The 25,326-nt window shown below is 36.8% G+C and overlaps 1 protein-coding gene across 1 annotated transcript; it reads right to left on the reverse strand.

Moving 5' to 3' along the window:
- Window positions 1–42: 42 nt before the first annotated feature.
- On the reverse strand, window positions 43–7,568 carry LOC127071049 (uncharacterized). Its single transcript, XM_051009852.1, has 9 exons — window positions 3,254–7,568; window positions 2,875–3,113; window positions 2,614–2,791; window positions 2,296–2,447; window positions 1,596–1,777; window positions 1,237–1,348; window positions 961–1,143; window positions 572–814; window positions 43–427 (listed from the first exon to the last, which is right to left on the reverse strand). The coding sequence occupies exons 1-9, from the start codon at window positions 6,780–6,782 to the stop codon at window positions 347–349; spliced, it is 4,899 nt and encodes a 1,632-aa protein (XP_050865809.1). The 5' UTR covers window positions 6,783–7,568; the 3' UTR covers window positions 43–346.
- Window positions 7,569–25,326: the final 17,758 nt, after the last annotated feature.

Here is a 25,326-nt window from a genome sequence, read left to right on the forward strand (position 1 = left end):
TATCATTATAAGTAATGAAGATTAGATTGAAATTCGTTTGCATTTTCCATAGTGATGTCTTCATTTATTACAAATTTTCTTAATTATAAATTCAAAAGGTTGAGGTTGATTTTAGAGAAACTCTCTCTCTCTCTCTCTGTTTATTTGTTTCTCCTTTTCTCTCTCTCTCTCCCTCCCTCTTTCTCTCCCCTCTCTCTCTTTCTCTTTCGGAAATCGTACAATGACAAATTATTTTGAATCTCTAACGTCGTTAGAACCACCAGTACCAGTGGTATATACGCTTTGAATAGATAGGCGCATTGTGTTTGTCCGTTGGCAAGGCAATTGCAGACTCTTCCGATGGTTCTTAGTGACAGTAATTGCAACGAGGATGACACTTGACTCCATTTTCTCCGCACCTACAGCCTCCGGATGTGTCACCCTTTCCCTTGGGTTTTGTGAAAGAGAAAAACGATCGATAAAGGAAACGTGTAGTTACATATATACATACATACAGACATATATATATGTATTCGTATCTATATTTAAGTATAATAAAATCCTCATTAATAAATTTGAATTTAATACTTACTCCTGGTCCCCAACGTGGTCCTCTTGTAACCCAACATATTTCTGTTTTACACATGGAACATCTTAACCAATCGCAACCCCATTTTTTCATGAGAACGACTGCACAAGTAGGACACGCCAATGCTTCACCCCTGTCGACCATTTCTTCAAGCATTGCTGCTGTCCTTCGAGATTCTTGATCGGTCTCTTTCGTCAATCTTAACTCTTGTTGATATTGTTTACAATTTTTACCGGTATGTGCGGCCTGTATTAAAAGAAATAAAAAAAAAAAAGAAAAGAAAAAAGAAGAGAAAAAAATAAGACAGACTTCTTTTTATTTAGTTTTTTTTTTAATTGGAGGAGAAAAAAATAATACCCTTCAAAAAGAACGAAACAGAAAATGAAACTCACCTGACACGTTAGACAATTATTTACACCACATACAGGGCACAGAAAATTGTTCACGTCATCGTCGTAATAGCACCAACCAGGACAGTCTGGTGTTTTGCAATGAAAGGCATTGTTTCCAGCGTTGTTCTCTGCTTGTGCTATCGACTTGGCTAGGTGTTGCTGATATACTTCCGCTTCGACGAGCTAAACGTTGTCATTGTCTTTAGTTTCACCTGCTAATCTCTAACAAATGTTTTAGCTTAACCTAAAGGCTATGTAGTCAGCCATCTAACTCACCGCCTTTATCTCGCGTTCTTGAAGCGTCGATTCACACGTATACTCGGTGTCTCTGTAAGGACACTTTACTTCCGCTTCTTCACAATATTTTATTGTGTTAGCTATGCAAAGTCTGTGATGAAATAATGATAAAATTATTATGAGGAAATTATAAACTATTTTACTATAGTATATTATTAAATTGCTTTATTGTAGGTATATTAAATTACTGTATCATAATATATAACTACAGTTTATTATAATATCATTCTACTGTATTATATTACTATATTATTACGATATAGCAATATTTTTATTATTATTACGATCATATCATATAATTTTTGAAATTATTTTTTTCTATAGTAGAACATACATACTTGCAAAACATATGTAAACAATCTCTGAGAATAACACCCTCTCGTGGACCATATGTTACGAAACATATTGGACATTCGATAGCTTCGGAATTTGGTATAACATCGCAATTCTCCAACGAGATGAGTTCTTCGTATCGTTCCATTTTCACTTCCTCAGGCGTCTGTTCTTCATCTGGCTCAATCTGTCGTTCGATTCGAGAAATACAGAATAGAATATAAAAATATTAAAGAGACTCGTCAACGGAAATCTATACGCGGATTGAACAAAGCTATCGAGAATGTTAACTACCTACAATTGAGATCCGAATATCAATTTGATAGTTTTTCTATTCGGAAAGAGAAACGTTATAAATATATATCTTTCTGTTTAATTTTATCTTTGTTCTTTTTTATTTCTATTTTTTTTTTCTATTTTTTTCAACGCTATATATCTCTGGTATATCATGATATACATATCTCCCGCACGTGTATCTTAGAAAAAACGAGGAAGAAAAAAGAAAATAGAAGAAAAGAAAAAAAAACAAGAATTTTTAAAACTGATAACAAAACGATATGTATATTTGATAAAACGAACGATAACATGCTCGAAAAAATACGAAATATTTGGAAAAGTTCGAGTTTCGCGAACTAGAAATTTTAATGGAAGAAAATTTTTGATTTCGAACCGATCGTAAAAATTGCGGCAAGTAATCAATTTTACCTGTTTTTCATAGCGAGTGACAGTAGTCGGTTTAACTTCCTCCTTCTCCGTTATTACTTTTTCTTCCGGTTGACGTATTTCCTTCTCAACCTTCGTAAGTTCCTCCACGGAGTTTGATTTCTCTGCCTGCACTACGGAATCCTTTTGCAATTCTAAATAAGATAGGACGTTGTTCTTAGTTAATATAGTTAATTGTCTAGAAAATTGATTACGATGTTTTCGTTTTGTTCTTTTTCTTTTCTTTGTTTTATTTCTTTTTTGTTTCGTTCTTCTTCGTTCTGCTTCTCCTCCATCTTCTTCTTTCTTCAAACAACTTACCCGGTGCAACGAGATATAAGAAAATGGGTGAGCCATCGACCGCCTGTAATTCTTCAAGGGTAGCCTCATCGCGATCAGCCAAGTTTTTTCCAATAATCCAACGTTGTACGTTCGTTGGTATTTCGAATTCGGTGTAAACTTTCGTCTTCAATTCGGCGACAGTCATCCTCGTTGGTAACTACGATAAGGGTTCGCTTACCGAACTATGTATAATGTCCTTTAATAAATAACAAATAGATATTAAACGTTACGATCGCTTACCTGAAGAGGTATAGGACCTTGGTGAGCTAGTTTGTCTTCGATGTACATATTAACTTTTATCGATCGATCCTTTAGACGTGCCGTACGTTGTCGTATCACGGAACAATGAATCTTTAATCGTGCGAGTTCCTTTGCTAATCCTGCCGCTTGCTGATGATGACCGGAAGCAATGGCTGCCTCTAATTTTCTTAACAAACGATTTATAGCCAGGGTGTTCATGTTACCGGTGGATACGTCTTCTACAAAGAGAGAAAGTAGAATATTTTTTTTGCCTTTTCCTGTTTTTTTTTTTTTTCTTATCTTCTTTTCTTTTTTTTTCTTAGGAAGATCAGGGAAATCAGAAAGAAAATAATCGTTTAATCGTGTCTTAATTAATGACCTTCTTTAGGTTCGTCGTCATACTGTAGATATTTTCGTTCGTTCGAGGGTGAAATAGTCGGTAATCCTCGGCCACTCACAGAGTCTCCCTTGATACGTGAAAGATCCCCATCACGTTGCTGTTGCTGCTGCTGCTGCTGTTGCTGCTGCTGCTGCTGCTTAGTCGAGGGATGAACAAGAGCGTTAGCGTAGAGCGATCGTTCGATTACATTCGCGTAAGTGTTTTCCTTGTGTTGTCCCTTGGTGGTCTTGATAGCTTCGATCACAGCGAAATCACGAGGACGAATCAATTGAAATGTGTTTTTAGCTAGAGCTAAGCCTGACACAGCTTTGCCGGATGTTTTATAAACCACATCCTCTTGTTTCCATCCTGCAGACGTTGATGGTTGATTCAATCGTCGTAGATTTCCGCTGGTTTGAGAGGACGAAGAAACTTTTTGCTTTTCAATCTCATAATCGATCTGAGAGGTTGAGGTCAATGGAGTCGCTTCCTTCTTCAACACTGACTTTGCGACATAAGAAATCTTGCTTGTACTCGGTAAGACGTCTTTGACCATAAAATTAGTTAATCCTTCCTCGATAAAACGTTTCTTTGGTTTCGGACGTTTTGGCAAGGAATGTTTCATTTCTTTCAACATTTCCTTCAAATCCGTCGTAGTTTGATCCTCGATAGTGTTCAACAATGACGCCGACGATATCTTGCTGTTCGATGATTTCAATTTAGTCATGTCCGATTCGATTTTACGATTAGTTTCATCTACGTTAGGTATCGATTTCGTCGATCGCATAAGTGCCTTCTTTGCTTTCCCATCTTTCTCAGCTTCCACGAGGATGTCGAGGACTTTAGTCACTTTACTCGATATTCCTTCTCTTCCTCCCTCTTCTCTTCCTCCTCCTTCTTCTTGTTCTTCTTCCTCCTTTTCTATCTCCTTTTCCCTCCCTTCGTTTTTCTCTTCTTCTATAGATAATATCACTCTCTCTTTAGTTGCTTCGAGATTAGAAATTGGTGTTAATTGATCGGCATGTTTCAATTCCTTCGTAGTACGTAACTGTTTATCAATTTTATCGAATATATTCGTGAATTCTTTTTGCACATTTGCTTCTACGTTACGATCGTTTTGTTTTCTCGATTCTTTGGATAAAACATTTTCTATACTTTCAACTTGATTAGAATCACGCTGACGAGATAACAAGTATCCGCCTACGGAAATAACGTTATCCATTTTTCTTTCCTTTTCCCTTATTTCGTTGGCACATTCCTGTTTAGATTTCATTTTTTCTTCCATTAAGGGCACCACCGTTTCCGTCCGAGAAGTTAAAGGTTCGTTCATTCGATTTGCAACGAGCTGGCTTTGTAGGAACGATATTCTACTGGAAGTCTCTTTTATCAGGCGATCGTTGTTATCCTTTCTTGGAGTAAACTTATTCTCAGGTACTACTTTTCTTTCTGTATCTTTGTTCTCGACTCTGGTCGTTGTTTTCTGTTGCTGTTGTTGTTGTTGCTGTTGCTGTTGCTGCGGCAAAAAATACTTGGATATATCCTTCTCGACTCGCGCATTAGCTTGACCAACGCGTGAAAATTTGGAATTTTCTTTCCAATCGGTTTGTTCGAATCTAGTCTTTCTGATAACGTCTTGTTCGAATTTCGAGCCTTGCTGATCCCTTCTTGCGAAGAAATTTGTGTTGACCGTGACTTTTGTAATATTACTTATCGCGTTGAATTTTGATATCAATGCTCGGGTGCCGCGTTGTTTCGGAGAGGAGTTTTCCATCGCCGACGTTACCATGTCCTGAACGAGTTCTTCATTGACATCGCTTGTCCTTTCATAAGCCTCGGTAAATCTCGAGGATTTCAAGAGCATAGAGGCACGTGCTCGTGCCTGTTCTTCCTGGACGATGGCAGCAGCCTCTTTGTCGAGTTCGCTTATGTTAGTTAGGATGGATAATCCAGATTTTCTTTTGACGTCACGTTTTCTTTCCTCCATCTGTCGTTCACCACGATGAAAGAAACTCAATCTAGAAAGGGAAGCGTCCATGGAATAAGCCGAAGTAGAAGTAGTGGTCGTAGTAAGACTCGACGATACCGCCTGTGCACCACCGACACATTCTTCCTTGGTGTCCATCGAGCCGATAGCCGCGGATGCACGAAGTACATCGCCCTTTCGAGACGACGTGGAATCCCGAGAATGTTCGAAGACGCTTCGTTTGTACCAAGGTCGCGGCATGGCGGTGCTAAGCGTTCCCGTGTCACCAACGTTTCGAAAGTTCGTCAAATCCTGTGATAACGTATCGTTTCGTGTCGAGCTAGAACCAGCACTGATAACACCGACACAGCAATTATTAGAAACTATTCGATCCTTCTTAAGTTTCGGACTTTGTTTTTCCAAGTCCTTCTTCGAATGTAGAACGCCGCCTTGCAATATCAAGGTATCGTTGCTGATTACTTGTCCCTCTTCTTCCTTATTTCCCGAGTCCATTCCACCATCGGCGATAGTTGGCTTCTCTCTAACTTCTAAAGACAAAGAACTCTCGGAAGTCTCAATATTTTCAGGTGGTCTCGGCGCTCGTCTCTTTCGTCTGTTGCTATTTTTTGATTGTCCCACCCGTACATCGACCTCGATGATCTTCGATACTTCTGGAGGATTCGGTGCTCTTCTTTTACCTTTAACGTGTACCTTACGCCTTACGATAACTTCGCCGTTCGAATCCTTATCCTGAATTCTTCTCAAGGTGCCGGAAAGTGGTCTCTTCTCCGGTAAAGGAAAATTGCCGCACGAAGAGTAACTTGTTTTAGTTGGTTGAAGGGAATATCTCGTGGTGATATCCCTTCTGCGAGAATGGGCGTTAGATGGCAACGTAGAGGCGACATCCGCGACGTTGTTCTCTTTGTTAGCAACCAATTTCGAGGCTCCAGCCGCGAAGGGACCTACTTCGGCTGCCTGCTTCAAAATACCCAATGACAATTCTTTACCCGTGATGAGACCACCGCTGTGAAAGGCGAAGCTTCGTACCGTTGTAGTACTATAGAACGTTTCTACACTTTCCGCGCTCGAGGAAACGCTACGTTGTCGTCCTCTGTCCTCTTCCTCTTCCTCCTCCACCTCCTCCTCCTCCTGCTCCTCTTCTCCTGCTTCTTCTTCTTCTTCCTCTTCCTCTCTTCCCTCACCTCCTGCTTCTTCTTTTTCTTCTCCAACAGCGATCTTATCGAGTATCTTTCTTCTCTTCTCAAACGTGGCAGCCCGACTGCCGGCTCGTTTAAACCACTTGAATAGAGAAAATTTAGCGCTACTGGCACGGCGTAAACTCGTCAATTCCTCCTCAAGTCCAACGGCTTCTTCGATAACTGTAACTTTGACTCCACCTTCACGGACAACGCTTGATACGCCATTGAGGGATGCGTTGATCTTGTTCCCGTTGCTGTTGTTGCTGCTTCCGCTGCTGCTGCCGCTGCTGCTGCTACCGCCGCCGCCACCGCCGCCGCCAACACCACCAACACCACCGCTGTTGTTGCACGCGTTTCTCTCTACCATTCTTACACTCGTATCCCTCTTGGAACACGATGCCTCCCCACTCTCTTTCTCTTTCTCTCTCTCTCTCTCTTTCTTTTTCTTTCTTTTCTTTTTTTTTTCACTCTCTCCTCTCCATAGTTCTTTATTTAGATTCACACCAACGTGATTTTAACTTCCTTCCAGTAGTCGGCTTATAGGTGAGCAAGCTCCGAGAATCATTCCAAGTTCAGTGTCTTCGGCTCGCCAAAACTCTCTTCTCAAAGTCTCGTTACGTCTTTGTCCAACAACTCAACTTTTGCTTTACCCTCCCCTTTTTCTTCTTCCTCTTCTTCCTCTTCTTCTTTTTCCTTCTCCTCCTCCTCCTCCTCCTCCTCTTCTTCTTCTTCTTCTTCTTCTTCCTCTTCCTCCTCACTGCTTCTCCTCTCAGCTTCCGTTTTCTTATACTCTATACTGCAACTCCAATTCCCTAGATCTATTTTCGACCCGTCTAGGCGCATCGTACATTCACCAGACGATCGGTGGCGGCTGCGGCGGCGCTTTTCGTGTCCTTTCTTTCAAACTCGAACTTTGGTATTGATCGACCGACCGACCGATCGATCGATCGATCAATCAATCAATCGATCGATCGATCGATCGTTATCCGATACTTCGTAAACGCACAAAGGTAAAACCCCTTACTATCGTTGCTCACCGATGAATTTTACAAGAAAACCAGAGACGAGAGATACCTACCGAACTCGCGACAAAGATGATGCTCTCTTCTAAACTATTAATAGACGTCGTTTCTCCTGCCACGAGTTATTTCAAGTCCTCTCTGCTTCACCCCCCCCTCTCTCTCTCTCTCTTTCTTTTTTTCCCACTCTCTGTACGCTACCGTCAGAAATCAAAACAGAGAATCGCGAGCTTTCAACGAATGACACGATCGTTTCGTGAAAAAATATTGTCCCTGTGGCTCGGTGACCACTCGGTATATCGCTATTTCCACACGCTCACCGCGAGGAACGTTTCTATATCTCTCTGTGAAATTCATTAAATCCTGATCGATTTGTTAAAGAAAAAAAAAAAAAAAAAAAGAAAGCGAAAGAAATCAAGCAGAAAGAAAGAAAGAAAAAAAGAAGGAAAAAAAAGAATGAAAAAGAAAAAGAAAATTGAAAGAAAGAAAAAAAAAGGGAAGGGAAAGAAATATTCATTCCCCATAATGGACATATTCCGTACCATCGTCGTAACAATATGGATTTCCTAGGTATCCTCCAAATTCCGTAATTCTAACTGAAGACGATCGCCAAACGATTCGATTATTCCGTACGGAATTAAGCATGTGTTTGTCCTATGCCATCGTAGCATAAGCGTCCCATTCAATCGGAGGATATTTGCTTAAGAAAGCGTACCGTGTAAGCTGCGGTAATGTACTCTAATTGTATTACAGGGGCGTTTCTATTGCGACGTACCAACATCGTTGCCGATTAGATCGTTCAAATTCGGAGAGGAATAGAAAGGAGATGGAAGATGAAGAGAGAGAGAGAGAGAGAGAGAGAGAGAGACAAATAGACAGACAGACAGACAGAAAGACAGACAGAGAGAGAGAGAGAGAGTAAGAGAGAGAGAAACAGCGATGCTGATTTACATTGCTGCTGCCATTTGTACCGTTGCACGGTGCTGCTCGCCCACGGTATTATTTTGGGATTTGACTAATCCCCTGAGAGGGCATGGACCAGAGTAAAGTGATGACCAGTAGCTCATCTCTCGAGATTAGATACGAAACTACCTAAAACCTTATTCTTTTCATTTGAAAAATGAATCACGACGATCTATGTATGTATGAATGTATGGGGGTTCGGATATATCATATGTATCTTTATTATTTCCTTTTGTTCGGATTGAACTATTCACTCGATCGAAAATTTTCTCTCATATTTTTCCGTATCTCCTTCGATCGATCTAATTATTTGTCACGTGAATGACGTATCTGTTATTCTTCGAAATCAATTTTACTCTCGCGTTACGATGAATTTTACGAAACTGCAGAAGAAACCTTACTATAGGCACGAGATATATCAAAAATATTTGTAGGAATTCTTTTTTTTTTGTCTTCTTCTTTTCCTTTTCTCCTTTTATTTTTATTATACATACGTACGTACGTACGTACATACGTAGGTACGTATGTATGTTATTTATATCGCACGTATTCTATCGTTTATTAATATTCGAATTTCGAAAGAAACGTGTGCACTTGAAACATGAACACGAGATACGTCGAAAATATTTATAAGACATCCGTTTCTCTCTTTTTTCTTTTTTTTTTTTATTATATGTATGCATACACGTATGTATATGACACGTACTCTTTCTCTCGTTTATTAATATATATTCGAATTTCGAAAGAAACGTGCGGCTTAAAACGTGAACGCGAAATAGATCGAAAATATTCATTGGGATCCTTTTCTTTTTCTTTTTCTTTTTTTTTTCTTATCTTCATATAATTATCCATCGCACGTATTGTCCTGTTTTTATTGATATTTATTTTTTTATAAATCGTTTATAATAAAATCGCGTGTATCGTTGAAATTTGATAGAGTATTCTTAAAAAAGGGGGATGATTAGGTTTATTCTACGACGTTTACTCATCGAGAACAATCTTCCTATTCGCTCTTCCACAACGATGAATTTATTTTACAGCGATCTCGATAACCCTGGGGCAATCAATCAGCGTCCCTCTTCTTCTTGTTCACTCCCTCTTTCTCCTTCTTTCTCTTTCTCCCCTTTTATCGTATAAAACAGATAGACGTAGCTCGCGAGGTGTCGTAAAGTTCGACAGTAATTAACCCGACGTTTCTCGGATATCGATAGTAGACGTGCCAGTAAAACGAAAATGATCCTCAGCAATGGACTCTCGTTGCTGAACAGAACTAATTTCCGTCTCTTTCTCTTTCTCTTTCTCTTGTCTTCTTTTCTTTCTCTTCTTCGCTTTTATTGTTGTGTTTTATTATTCTCAACCAAGATAAAACCACGATAATCGATTAGCAAAAGACTCTTCTTCGAACTTGCACTTCTCTTGCTCTTTTCTTAAAGTTTCTTTAGTTTTCATGAGTTAGCTTGTTACAACAATGAAATTATCCTGATAAAGATCCTGTATAAATCGTGGAATATTTTTATCCGACGTATTTTACGATCGAATTGTATCTATATCCATCGATAAAAATCAAATTTTCTTTCGGTTTATCTGTAGGTATTATCAGGTTAATATTTCGATATTCTTAACATACCTAAACTTTGCGATCAGATATATATATATATATATATATATATATATATATATATATATACATACTTCTACTGTAAGTTAAGAGACTTCAAACTACTTACGTATGCTTGTCCCTTTCCTACTATACTTATGTATAAGGTTTCGTAATACACGCTCATACGTATGCTTAGTAAACTCACAAGAATTACGAACTAGCTCAAGTACTTGCATGAAATTAACGTGTATAAACTAACGAAAGCAAGTACTTACTCGTAGAAGAGACGTAGTTTACACGTGCTAATTTAAGACTGTTCAACATCTTTTGCTGGAAGGGTTGTGTGACTTCAGCGACAGGTATGAACAAAATATGAACTACAAAGCATAATAGGGGAACAGCGTCCCCACTGTAAGCCTATCGAATCGGTGTATAAACCTGCATAGATTATATATCTTTCACGCGTAACTTAAGAATCGAGTCAGTGTGTGCATATGCAGAAATTTTTTTATTTATATCTACGAAAAAAAAGTAAATAAATAAAAGTAAACAAGAATAAAAAACCATATGTCAAATTATACCTTTTTGAAGATGAATTATTTGAGGAGTGTTGAACTTTATATTTTGTTTTTTTTTTAAATTACTTTATCTTTCATATTATAATATATTATTATTATTATTATTGTAGTAAAATATATTTGACGAATGGTGGATTAAAAAAAAAAAATCGTAAATAAACAACGTAAATTTTTTATATGTTACAAAATAATCTTTATGACGTGAATATTAAAATAGTATAACTAAGATCGATCTATCTAATACAAATCTTTAAAAAGTCAGTCTCATACAACTTTCCTTTTTTCTTTCGAAGAAAACTCGTGTATCGGTTTTATCCGGACAGAAAAAATTCTAAAGCTTTTTCTCGATGTTGATCGACAAAAAACAATGGATTTCGGAATGTACGAATGTACATACATTTGTACCTATATATCTAGGTACGATCGAGAATATTTGATAGATACGAAACGAGGAATATCGTAGGAGAATAGCTCAGCATTTCCTATATCGATAATACGTACGACATTTTTCAGTTTCCCGAAAGTCTATGGGAAGTCATTTCTCGTGGCACGTGTATTCGAAATTCGCAAGGGAGGAAGAAAGAGAAAGACAGACAGACAGATAGATAGATAGATAGATAGATAGATAGAGAGAGAGAGAGAGAGAGAAAGAGAGAGAGAGAATGCATAACGTTGTTCTTTTAGGTGATTCGATACAAAGAATTGCCTATTTCGATATATTCACTATCTTTCTTTTTTATCGATTTCCATCGATTATGGTGGGCAATGAGACGCGGAGCAGTGGCGTCGCCAAATAAAGTCTTTTTAAAACCCATCCTCGGATGTAACTCGAAAGAGAAAAAGAAACAGAAAGAAAGAGAGAGAGAGAAAAGAGAGAGAAAGAGAGTATAGTCATTCAGGATGACGTTCATGTAAAAAGATCACTGTGTGCGTTGGTCTTAGCTCACTTTTATCGTCGGAAGTCGATGTACATGGACGAGAGAGAACCTCAACCTCTTTTTCCAGTTTTGCACAACCCTCATATCGTTCGAGTTTATTTCGCGAATCCAGCCCAGCCCGATATACCCCATCTACCACCACCCTATCATCCCCCTACCCTTCAGTTTCTCCGTTCGAGACTTGGCTCGAACCTTGTTCCGTTGTGGTTACATACAGACTCGGCCATATCGTCGTCCTGAATACAAATCGTGATGTTTCCTTTCGCGAGTTCTCGAAGACTTCTAGAACGCGATCATTACCATTAATGAAGAAGTCACAAATTTTCTCTCTTTCCTTTTTCCTCTTTCTCTCTCTCTCTCTCTCTTTCTCTTTCTCTCTTTTTCTCTCTCTTTTTCTCTCTTATGCTCTCTTGCTCTAGCGCGTATACCGAATTCTTATACCGTCGTGTTCGTAGCTTAGTCGAACTTCTTCGGCAAGCATCGAAAAGCTTTGTGCATAACTCACTGCTCGAAGGAAAGTTTCGAGGCCGATCGCAATACACGATAATTCCTTTCGATATATCGACTTTTCTCTCTCTCTCTCTCTCTCTTTTTTCGTTGCATATCTCTACCAGTAAGTATTTCAATTTTTATGCCAGATTTCGAAGCTTTTAGCCTCTTGAACTTTCCTATAAGGTCGACATAGTTGTTAGTAAAATTTACGCACGGGCTCACACATACAAACACACATACATACTTATTACTTTAGAAACACCTAGCTAGCTATACACACACACGTATAAAGATGCATGTACTTTGTGTTAATACTTGTTGGATTAATCGGTCCGTATACTAGTCCGTTAACTTGTTACCTTAACGTGAAATCTGACGGACAGGGTAGGTGCTCGTTTATGATTTATGCACGTTATGCTTCGTATAGATTATTTCATTGAAACGATTTCATCTAAAATTTTAATATTGAGAAAAAAAAAGAAGAAATAATGTGAAAAAGAAAAAACGTAAAATCATCTCTCGTATTTTTATAACTCGTATAACTAAAGTCGCGCTAGTAACTCGTATAACTTGTAACAAGTTCGTTACGAAACCGAACGTATTACGAAAGTAAAGTCCGAGGAGTCTGTATTTATATATATACACACACACACACACACACATATATGTATCTGTACAATATATATATATAACTCTCTCTTGTCTGTTCCAAGCTTTCATTGTCACATTTACTCTCGTGAGAATCCGCAAAATACAAGGAACTATAGAAAGAGCAAAAGAGAGAGAGAGAGAGAGAGAAAGGAAGAGAGAGAACTGCTTGTTCACGAGTTCGAGTCTACGTGCTGGATCTTAGAGCCTTCGGCTATCATCTTCATAGTTACACATAGTATTTCCTTCTCTCTTGTTCACTACATATACAAGATAGTTGGATTGCCTTCACAAAGTTATCCACCAAAGGCTAGATTAGACTCGACTTTTCTCTATCTCTCTTCCTGTCCTTCTCTTTCTCTCTTTATCTTTGGCTTTATCTATTCTCATTCATCCATTTCGTCTATCTTTCTCTTACTCGAAAATTAATAAGTAGATACATACGCACGTTTCAACGTTCCCTAGTAATATCCTCCGCATAGTCGCTGATGAATATCCGTTAGGAGGTTACACGCAAAGCAGGAAATTTTGTTAGGACGGATTCGTGAAATAATTAACAATACGCTAACACCGCGACAAGCCGAGATTAGATTTCAGGAGAAACGAGAAGAGGGCGAGGGAACCACGGAGCCGAAAATTTATCTCCCATGCGTCGCGAAATACATCGCGAAACAAATATAATCCACTTTGGTACACGTGGTAAACTCAATTTCTACCGACCTATCACAACTACGCTTTCGTTCTCAACGCTACTACCCGATGATGTATCGAAGTGCGCGCCCACGCGCCATTATTAAAATAACATACTCGAGGCTTTACGATATTTTACATTTCAATCAATTTATTTACAGTTTCGACTTTGATTTTTCCCCTATTCTCGTTATTTTTTATGTTTTTATAATTCCTTTCTATGATTATTTTTTTTCGGAAAACATTTTTTATCATTACTGATACTATCCGCTGAAGAAATAAATCATCATATTTCAGTATGAAAATCTGTCGGTATATTAGAAACTACGTAGAATTTATATTAGAATAAATCTAGAATTTATATTAAAAAGAATCTAGAAAGAATTTATATTAGAAAGAATTTTGAATTTATATAAGAAAGAATCTAGGATTTGTATTAGAAAGAATCTAGAATTTTTATTAGAAAAAGAGAAAGAGAGAGAATTTGGAACTTAGAAAGAATTATGAAATATTTCTTTCTTTATATCATAATAAATGTAAAAAAAAAAAAAAAAAAAAAAGAAAAAAAAAAACATTCTTATAAATGTAAACAGATATTAATTCTTCTAACTTTAAGTTTTTCTTGTAAATCTAAAGAAATATCATTTATATCGTATATATTTTTTTATAAATAATATTTTGTTTACATTTATTTAAAATTACTTAGAAGGCAAAACCTAGAAAGCAAATCCTTTCAAGCAATTTTTGTTTCTTACGAGGTGGCATTCGGATCGATTTGTTAAATCGCAGACTGCCTTGTAAAAAGTGCGGCGCCTGTGTTTCACTTTACCTTATACACGTACACATATATACATATATACACACGTCTACAAACACACACACATATATATACTATATCTCTACGTCGAGCTTTAAGTACATGACGTGTTGTTCGAATAGATTACGCACCTTTTTCTTCGGTCGCATGCACGTGTACTCGCATTTCCTAAATTTCCACGTTCTCCATTCTAAATTTTCTCTTTTTATTGGATACACTTGAAAAACTTAATACTTATTTATGTTATTTACTGAATAAATCCAATCGACGAAGATCAATCGAGTTCTCTCTCGGTTTATATAGATTAAATTCTCATCAATTGCAGAGATCTACGTTTCAATTATACAATGAAATCTAATGTTTTAGTTATACTACGTGATCAATAGAAATACATTGAAACATCTATACATGCATATACATACTATATATATGTATATATACGTACGTATGTACTGACAAAGAGATTTATATAGAGAAAGGGGAGAAAGAATCAAAGTAGTGAAATACTCAATGTATATGAGGATAGTTTGTTCCATTCATGATTCATGATTTATCCTATTCAATGTACTGATTCGTAATCATAATCTATTATTTTGACATTAATCCTCTTAACTCGAATATAACTAGGACTAAAAACAATTTCCATTAAATATGTATATATATACACACAGTATGTGTGTGTTAATAATACGAGTAAAGCAAGAGCAGTTTTCTATGAATTATTCCAACACATCTAGATAATTTTCTAATATACTAGTATAAATTCTCTGTCTTTCTCTCTCTCTCTCTCTCTCTTTATATATATGTATGTATATCCATTATCTCTACGTCTATCTATCGATTTTCTTTATAGAATTTTGCTATGGTAATCGAACGTGAATAATTATCCATCGCTTTTGACAAAAAAAACTCGAAATCGGTAGGAAGCAAATCGTTGCAACCGTAAAAACGTGTCCCCTGCAGTACCCCTCCTCTACTTTTTCTTTTTTTTTCTCGATCAGCTTTCAATCGTTCCTTTTTTTTCCCCCCGATCGAACATACGCTTTTTTCGGTTAACTCTGCACGCTGACGTATTGTACCAGAATTCGGAGTATCGCGGCGATGTTTTCACACGTGTTACACGATGTAAACTTTCGTTGGGTCTCTCGTCGTAACTCCATTTGTCCTGGGAATGTTTCGAAAATCGTTTTCGAAGGAGGAACAAGTCGATAAAGACCGAGATGAAAGAGATAGTAAGAGTGAGAGAGTGAAAGAGAGAGTGTGTGAGAGAAAAAGAGAAAGAAAAAGAGAGAGAGAGAGAGAGAGAGTTTAAAAAAAAAATATGACGAATCTCTGATGGGTGATTAAAAGAATAGTATACAGAGAAATTTTTTTTGGTTAAAACCAGGATGAGTAATTTTACATCGTTGTATTTTTTTTTCTTGCCTATAATAATGCATCTATTATGTAAATCCAATGCAACGAAACACATGTGTTATCAAGATTCACATAGAAAATTTAACACCTGATCTTACATTGCATTTTAAATATTTAATATCATAAGTGCCTCTACGTAAAACTAATAATTCTGATTTATACTCGTTTGCACGCCAGAGATACGTCGTAGTTATATCATCTACAGAGTTTTTTATCTTATTTAATCACCAATATTTTTCTTTTTCCATTTTGTTTCTTTTCTTTTCTTTTCCTTTTTCTTTTTCTTTTTCTTTTTTGTTTTCTTATATTACTTAGGTATAGTTAATAACGTTGAGTCTTGATTTATTGCTGCGTAGAGCCCTTTTTTTGTTCCCCCTCGACACATGCCACGTACACGCTTTTCACCTCGACATAATGAATTGATCTACCAATTTTCCCAGTTCTCTCGATTCGTTTTCGTTTTACTCGTCAAATTTTCGAATTTCGTGATCGGCACGCCTGAATTGCTCGATAATTTATAGCAATTATTTTGAAACGACGACGACGAAGACGACGACGACGCCGACGACGACGTTTCAGCCTATAATTTTATTATCAAATCGAAAGGACAAATCATTTATTCGTTTTATTATTTCTTTAATTTTAAGGGTCATCGTTCTTGGTCTGTATTCACTTAAACGCGAAAGATCGTTTAGATAAGAAACGTCACGATGAATGTGTACCTACGATCGATCGATCATGACTCGGTCAGAAACTGATACTATCGAGGTTGCTTCCATTGGTTCGCCATTATTATTATAACGTTTGATCCTTTGTTCGTAACGATCGATGCACGAAACACAGGTAGGAAATTCTTCCGTGCTGTGAAATATATTTGAAATGAAAAATGTAAAAGAAGAAAATAAAAGAAAAAAGAAAAAAATGTATATATATATATATATATATATATATATATATATATATATAACATTAGAAAAAGATAAATAATTTATCACAATGAAACTAGATATTAAAACACGTCCGGTGATATAAATCGTTTTCTCCATTTATTTCTAATCTTTCTCGCCACATATTTTCATTTTTAAAGTCCATAAACTAGATGAGAGAAATTGTCATAACGAAGATTATATTTCGATAAGGAATACATATATACATGATAAGCACATACATATATATATATGTATGCACACACAAATGGCGATTTCAAAAATTACGATTACGTTTACGATCCATTTGAAATATCACGAAAATTCTCACGAGTTTCGTGATGTTTATGAACATTTTCCTACACGTGCATTTGTATCTGAGGATTTCAGATATCAGAGAGAGAAAGAGAGAAAGACATAGCATGCAAAGAAATTCGTCTTGTCAGATGGAACATTGTCGGAACGTTACCACCATAGATTTATCTTTTTATTTCTCTCTGAAATACTAGATCCTTCTCGATCCATTTTATGACATGTAATACTAAATCTTTCGGTATTATTTGTTATATAAAAATATCGATTTTTTTTTTTTTTTAGTAACAGATAACTCCTATTATTTTATTTCATATCTATTCATATTGATTTCTCTTATCTATTACAAAAATTTTACTTTTCTTCATAGAATCATGGTCCAACGTGTATGTGTGTACGTGTGTATTGTGTATGCGTGCGCGGGCGCACGTGCGTGTCTCGGATTAAAGTGATCGATCATTTTCAAAGCCATACTAGTCTCGTAGCTTTCAGAAAACGATAGCTCCTACTCGATCTAAAATATCGTATTACGATATTTCGATTCGATTCGATGAACGAATATTTTCAACGGCAATCGCTTTTTAAAACCTTTCCCCCGCTTTTTCCGGCAACTATTCGAAAGCTTCCATAACCGCGAAGTAGGTATAGTATCGTGTTTGTTCGTTGTTACACATCGATTCGATGTTTCTCACAGTTGTCTCTAGTCGATGTGTTAGATCCGAGCATCCAAGAGATAAAGAGAAAGGAGGAGAAAGAGAAAGAGAGATAGGGATATAGACAGAGATAGAGATAGATAGAGAGAGAAAAAGAGAAAGTGAGAAAGAGAGAGAGAGAGAGAGAGAGAGAGAGAGAGAGAGAGAGAGAGAGAGAGAGAGCACGCTTACTCCCAGTGCAATCTGATTTCCAAAGTGCTCCCATTTGTTTATTTCCATCTTGCATACCGGAAAGAGCCGTAGTAGACATTGCTGTCGAGTTCTATGCGTGTATATACACATGTATTTACATGTACAAACGTATACATACATGCACACATACCACAAACATGTATATACATATATATATATATATATATATATACATATATATGTGTACATATATATGTATGTATATGAAACAGTGGTAGGACGCGAAGCAGCCGAGTTTTGGAGTGTTTGGTTTGGAGATTGAGGACGGTAGAAGAGGAAGAAGGGGAAAGCGGATAAGCATAGGCGAAAAGAAGATACGAGAGAAAGAGAGAGAAAAAGAGAGAACATCTTTCTGTCCAGCATCCGTAGACTGTCGCTTCCAATAACACGCAATCGTCGAGGATCGATTTTCAATCCAATCATCAGAGAATGCAACGCGTTGTAAACCGTGGCGGAAAGTGCAATATACTTTCATGAGTATCCACCTTCGCCGCCATTGGAGAATGATCCGGCTAGTACGTTGCTTATGCCGCTTCGAGAGTTTCGAGAGAGGGAATGGTAAAGGCGGAAATCTGTATTGAGGAGGAGGAGGAGGAGGAGGAGGAGGAGGAGAAGGAGAGCATAGGATCGGGAGGAAAAATGTTTCAAAATCGAATGTTCGATCGCGAAGCTTCGTGGCAAACGCGGGAAACCCATATAAACTCGTAATCTCACGTTTCTGTCTCTTTTTCTTTTTCTCTTTTTATCTTTCTCTCTTCTTCTCTCTCTCTCTCTCTCTTTCTTGTTTTCTATCTATCGAAAGATTCTTTCTTCTCTTACTCAGTCTCTCTTTCTCTCTTTTTCTTTTTCATACATAAATCCTCGATATATTTCGTTCTCTTTCTCCTCCTACTCTGTTGTCCCAATTTCTGAAACTCTCTATTTCTCTCTCTCTCTTTCTTTTTCTCTTTCTCTCCCCCTTTCCTTTCATTTCTCTTTTTCTTTCTTCGTTTGAGACGACGAAACAATCCAGGAAACATTCGTTATTTCTTTACATAGTGAGCTTCGTTTGCCCGATAATAGATTCCAAAAGATACTTTGATGCTTTTGATACGACGCTAATCGTCGTTTCAAACGCAATTATGCTAAACTCGATACCCTCTTTCTCGAGTCTCTCTCTCTCTCTCGTTCTTTTCTTTTCTCTCTCTTTTTTCCTTTCTCTCTTTTTCTCTCTGCCTCTCTCTTTCTCTCTCTCTCTCTTTTTCTTTCTCTTCCTCTTTCTACAACTTTTTGTCATCCCCCCGGCTCGATATTTATGTAAATCTTCTGCCTCGTTACTTCTGAATATACGATTATAATTAGTATCATAAAAATGAAGAAGGAAAAAAGAAATACAAAAAGAACAGGTTGAATTGTTCCAATTCGACAATAAATAAAGTAAAAATTTGCAGTATTTTTTATCGAAGTAAATACTTGTGTTCTCTTTGCACTACAAATATCGATAATTTACTTATTAACCAAATCAATATTCTACTATTTGTTTATTGTTTATTTTAATAAGAAGTATTGTATAAAATATTGTTGTTTGTTTAGATATAAAATAGTATTTACGTTTTACTGCAATAATTTCGATTACTTGCTTATCAATCAAGTCGATACTATAATATTTATTTACTATTTATTTTGATAGAAAATATTGAATGAAACGCTATTGTTTATTTAGAGATAGAATACTAATATTTACTTTTTGCTTCAATAATTTCGACAGCTTGTCTATCAATCAAGTCAATATCATACTATTTGTTTATTTATTTATTTTGATGGAAAATATTCAATGAAATACTACTGTCTTTAGATATAAAATACTAGAATGATTTGTTTCATATTCATTCACAAAATGTTAATACCATGTTAAATAATCCCCTACTAGATTTTATCGATTTCATTGTATTACTTCAATCAAATTAAACGAATTTTTATTTCGACAGTCTTTCTCTCTCCCTCTCTGTCTCTCTCTCTCTCTCTCTCTCTCTCTCTCTCATTCTCTTCCTCTCCCTAAAGATACAGGAAAGTGACAGAAAAAGAAGAAGAGATCCTAAGATCGATACGTGCCGTGACTCGACGATCCGCGGAAATTGAACGATGAGGACTCTGTGTGCTGCGGTTCGAAAAGTTCTACGAACTCGACGAGAGCTTTTCTTTTTCTTTTCTTTCATCGAATCTTCGTGACTCTTTCTCTCTCTTTTTTGTGAGAGAGAGAGAGAGAGAGAAAGAGAGAGATCAGGAAGAGAGAAAAAGAAAGAAAGAAAGATAGAAAGAATGTAAGAAAGAAAGGAAGAAAGAAGGGAAGAAAGAAAGATCTTTGGATGCATCGAAGAGATCGTAGGGGGTGTTACAACATACATACATATATACATAGATAGATAAATACATAGATACGTACATACATACATAAATCTATACTAGTTTCTCGTACATATAAGAATATTACAGATACAAACGTGGAGTAGTAGAAATCTTTCGACTTTACGACTTGTTCGTACTTAGATACATACATTGTACATATATATATATATATATATATATGTATATATGTGCGTGTATGCGTATATGTGCATATATGTGGAATGTTGTGTCGAGAACATGAAACAGCGTATGACTTGTTCGAGACTTTCGTTCAAGAACTCACGAGACGAAGAATCAAGAATCGCTTCTACGTAATCTGGGACTTTGACGATCGAAAGAGTAAGATAGAGAGAGAGACAGAGACAGAGAAAGAGAGAGAGAGAGGGAGAAAGAGAGAGAGAGAGAGAGAGAGAGAGAGAGAGAGAGAGAGAGAGAAGCATGGGACGGTCGAGGAGAATTCCGGTAGATTTATTTCTCGAAATCTTTCGACGAAGCGGAAGTTCAAAGGACTCCACTCCCTTTTCCACTGCGCAAAGGTGGGAATTGCTCGTTCTAAAGCTCGCTAGGATCCGAAATTACGTCGCGATAGGTCGAAGGGGAACTCGTTCGTATCTGTGAATATATATATATATATATATATATATATATATATATATATATATATATATGTATATAGATAGATAGTAGATATATGTGACAGAAAGAGTGAATGTTAGTGAGAAAGTGAGTGAAAGAGAGAGATAGATAGAGAGAGAAGGAGATAGTAGGGTGGTAAACGCTATTCGGCATTAGAACGAATACACACGCTATCCATCGAGATTCTTGATCGAGAAATGAAATGAAAGAGAGAAGGAGAAAGAGAGAGAGAGATAGAAAGATAGAGAAAGAGAGAAGTAGTAGTAGCAGGACAGGCTGTGCAGGGAATAAAGCTTTTAACGGTTTCACGAAGAATAGATTCGATATATAGAACTGTATCTATGTATATGTGTATATCTGTGTGTGTAGGTACGTATGTATGCCTATGTCAGTGAGAGAGAAAGAGAAAGAGAAAGAGAGAGAGAGAGAGAGAGAAAGAGAAAGAGAGAGATTCGGTTAGTGGCATACAGAAATGCTTTGGGTGTAGGGTGGCTTGAAGAGGAGAAGACCTCAGACGGTAAAGTTGGGAGAGGTAAGAGGGTGAGGAAGAAGAAAGCTTCTTCGGGGTGACGACGTTCCTGCATCCTTACCTACATGAACGTGTGAAGGTAAGAGAAATCTTTCCTTTCTCTCTTTCTCTTTCTCTTTCTCTTTCTCTCTCTCTCTCTTTCTCTCTCTCTTTCTTCATTTCCATCTCTTTCTATTTCAAACATATAGATATAGTTATAGAGAATCAGACGATCTTTCACAGAGAAAGATAGAAAGTTCGGCAAATGCTTCGATGAAACATTCAACTCCGAAAAATGCCGCTTCATAAAAATTCCATTCGCCATTATGCCAGAAAATCTTTCATGGAATATCGGTTACCTTTCGTAGTGGTGGTTTTGGTGGTGGTGATGATAGTACTGGTAGTAGTACTGGTGGTAATAGCGGTAATGGTGGCGGTGATGGTCATGGTGATGGTGGTACTGGTGGTACTGGTGCGCTAAGCGAACTAACCGAATACTAACGTTAAATTTACGAACGCATGCAATATGCGCTAATCCATCCTTCTACTCTTCTTCTTTTTCTTCTTCTTTTTCTTCTTCTTTTCTCTCTTTTCTCCTCTCTTTTTAGATTGATTCTAAATTAGAACGAAAGTTCTTTTCTTTGTTAATAGAATGTATTTCTTAAACGATAAATATTCTCATGTTATATATGCAGAAATGATTATCTATGTTCTAACGAACAGCGTTTTTTCATGTTCAATTTATTCGAAAGTACTTTATCTTCATCTTTTTCATCTTATTTTTTGTTTTTCTTTTCATCTTCGTCTTCGTTTTCTCTTATTTTATTATCTCTGAAATAATCTCATCGAATTCGAAAAATCGAAATCGAAATCGTAATCGAAATCGAAATCGAGTTCACGAGACCGATTACGAGTAACTATCTTTTTTCGATCGTTACAAAAGAAAATATCGGAAATAAATTCGTAACAGAGGCGATAGGGGACTGACATAAAGAGAGCGTGTATCTCAATAAACGAACCGTACCGACAATGTATCAAATGGATTTACGATCGGCTAGTATTTATTTGCTGTCGACGATGCCGATCATTGATCCCTATGTAAATACATTAAATCTTTCTACTCGTTTATTGACATAAGTTTTTAAACGTAAATCGTAAAAAAGTGATATTCGTATGGACCACTCGCTACATACATATATATAATCCATATCAATCAATATATTAAAAATATGATTTTGATTAGAAAAAAATATGCTAAAAATTACATATATATTACATATATATAAATAAAATATATACTCTCGTTTTCGAGCAGGTTTGCATGGTGCCGAAGGGAGAATCGACTGTTACTTTTTATCCGATAAAAATCTACTCGTGTCGAACGCTTTGCCCTTGTATTTCGAAGTGGGGGTGCTGGAACAAAGTGAGCGTACACATGAGAGAAAAAGAAAAGAAAGAAAGAGAGAGAAAAAGAAAGAGAAAGAGAAAGAGAAAGAAAGAAAGAGAGAGAGAGAGAGTGTGTGTCAAAAGTCAAGAGGTGAAAAGGTTAACCCTCGCAAGAGAGAATCGATAGGATCGAAGTTGTTTGGCCACGAAAGAAGAGTATATATTCATGTTATCGGCCGATGCTTCTACGTATCAGAATGTTACGTTGTTTCTTTTGAAAAAATCTATAATGCCGACTTCTTTCTCTCTCCCTCTCTCTCTCTCTCTCTCTATCTCTCTCTCTTTTTCTTTATCTTTTTAACTTTTTTCTTTTATACGTGAACATTTTACGAGGTGAGGAACACATACAGACACATACATGAAAAAAAGAGAGAAATAGAGAGAGAGAGAGAGAGAGAGAGAGAGAGAGAGAGAGAGAGAGAGAGAGAGAGAGAGAGAGAGAGAGAGGGAAAGAGAGAGAGAGAGAGAGAGAGTATCCTTTTTCTCCTCTTCCGACACAGTATGTTTTTTACCCACATGGTAAGCCACGGGTGGCCGCACTATTACATGCTAGAAGCTACGACGTCGGTCAGGCGTACATTTTTCGCGTCGCGACTACCAACTCGAGGCCATCTTTTCCTACGCTGGCCTGCCGGGGCAATGATTTTCCGCGAGGTCGACCGGAAAAATGAAAATTCCAGTAGGTGCTCGGTCTATTATGTTGCGTCTATGCGGATGCACGATACGCGTCTCTTCTTCCTACGCCTCTGTAAAAGAAAGAAAGAAAGAGAGAAAAGATATGGATATATAATATATAATATATATATATATATGTGTGTGTGTATGTGTGTATCTAGAGAGAGAGAGAGAGAGAGAGAGAGAGAGAGAGAGAGAGAGAGAGAGCAAGAGGTGGCTTGAGAAACGCGTTAAGGTCTCGCCCCGAAGCACCATGGCATATACTTCCAACGACGCTTTATGAGCTTTTTATGGGATCGCCCTTCCCCCTCTCTAACTTTAACGTGAAAGAAGAGGAAGTTCCAACGGACGAATCGGGAGCTTGCGATCTCTTTTCGTTGCGACGATCCATCCCCGTTCTATACTTTTTCTCTTCACCATGCCAAGGATAAGTATTACGTATGATGTTAAGAGTGAGAGAGGGAAAGAAAGAGAAAGAGAGAAAGAAGGACAGTTGCATTCGAAGATAAATACGCGAACGAAACGTTAGTGTTATGGTGATAACGACGAAATGGCAACTATATATATGTATATATGTATATATATATTTATATATATATGTATTTTTGTATGTATGTATGTATGTATATACTCTCTTGATCGAGTTGCCATACCAACCCCTTCGGCTTTAGGTGTCTTTCAAGAGAAACCCAATTTCTTTTATATTTCTACAAGTTATATAAGTATGTGTGTTGAGACCACCAAAGATGATCGATAGAAAAGAATAAATGGGGCTGAAGAGGGAACCCTTTTCTGAAAAAGTCAGATTTCTTTTTCAACATATTCGTCGATTCATGCCATCCTCTATTATACTATCGTATTTCTATGCTTACGAATCTACTCTTTACTTCTATTGAGAAAGAGAGAAAGAGATAGAAAAAAAAGAGTGAGAGAATCATTTCGATATGAATCTTCTTTTCTTTGATATAAATCGATTATAAAATGATAAAATTTATGAATTTCCAATCGATGTTATTTTTGATTCGTATTCTCATCTAGTTTTTTTATTTTCATTGATACGAATTACTTCGTACGAATCGGATTTCCTTGTGATATTGATTAATGACGTAACGATGGGTACGTCATGTCTAAATGAAAATTATTCTACGTGAAAATGTCAGAATAAAGATTATTAATCAATATGTCCTTGATCGTTACTTTTATTATTACGAATCCAACACTTGTCCTTACTGTGAATAACTCTGGTAGATCAAACGAAGATACGTCGTATCTACATGAACATTATTTCATATATAAATGTTAGTGAATACAATGTTTTAATCAATCTGTGTCACTGATTTAAACTGCATTAAGATTAATAATATAAACCTTGCATTTACCACGAATTATCTCGTATTAAATCTTCTTTTCTGATAATAGAAATATACATACTAAATAATAAAATGATTAAATTCGATTTTTCGTTCGACGTAAACTCGATTGGATTAAACAATGAGAGAAAATTTATAGAAGGATTCATTTATAAAAAATTCATTAATGTTATATTTATCTTACATTGTATTTGCGTATCGATAAATATGTATCTGCCAAAAATCCATTATATCTACTATATATTAGATGTATTTTCGTTTGATCGAGAAGTACGTCTGTCAAAGACGTTATATTTTCTATCGTTGATTAATAATCTTGAGATTTGACGTGTCGATGCTAGGCGCCTGACTTAACCTCGATTTGGCCGATGTGCCTCGACGTCCTCGGTGTAATCAATTTTCCGATCGTGCAGTGTGCAAGACGGCGCACAATTTTTTATCGAACGATGGCCTCGATTCCACGACGAGCTGACTCTCTCTCTCTCTCTCTCTCTCTTCTTCCTCCTCTCTCTCTTTCTCTCTCTATATCTATCTATCTTTTCTCTCTTTTTCTCTCTTTCCATTGCCTATGGCTTCCAACGAAGACG

This window comes from Vespula vulgaris, chromosome 20 (assembly GCF_905475345.1).
Source record: "Vespula vulgaris chromosome 20, iyVesVulg1.1, whole genome shotgun sequence".
Taxonomy (NCBI): Eukaryota; Metazoa; Arthropoda; class Insecta; order Hymenoptera; family Vespidae; genus Vespula; species Vespula vulgaris.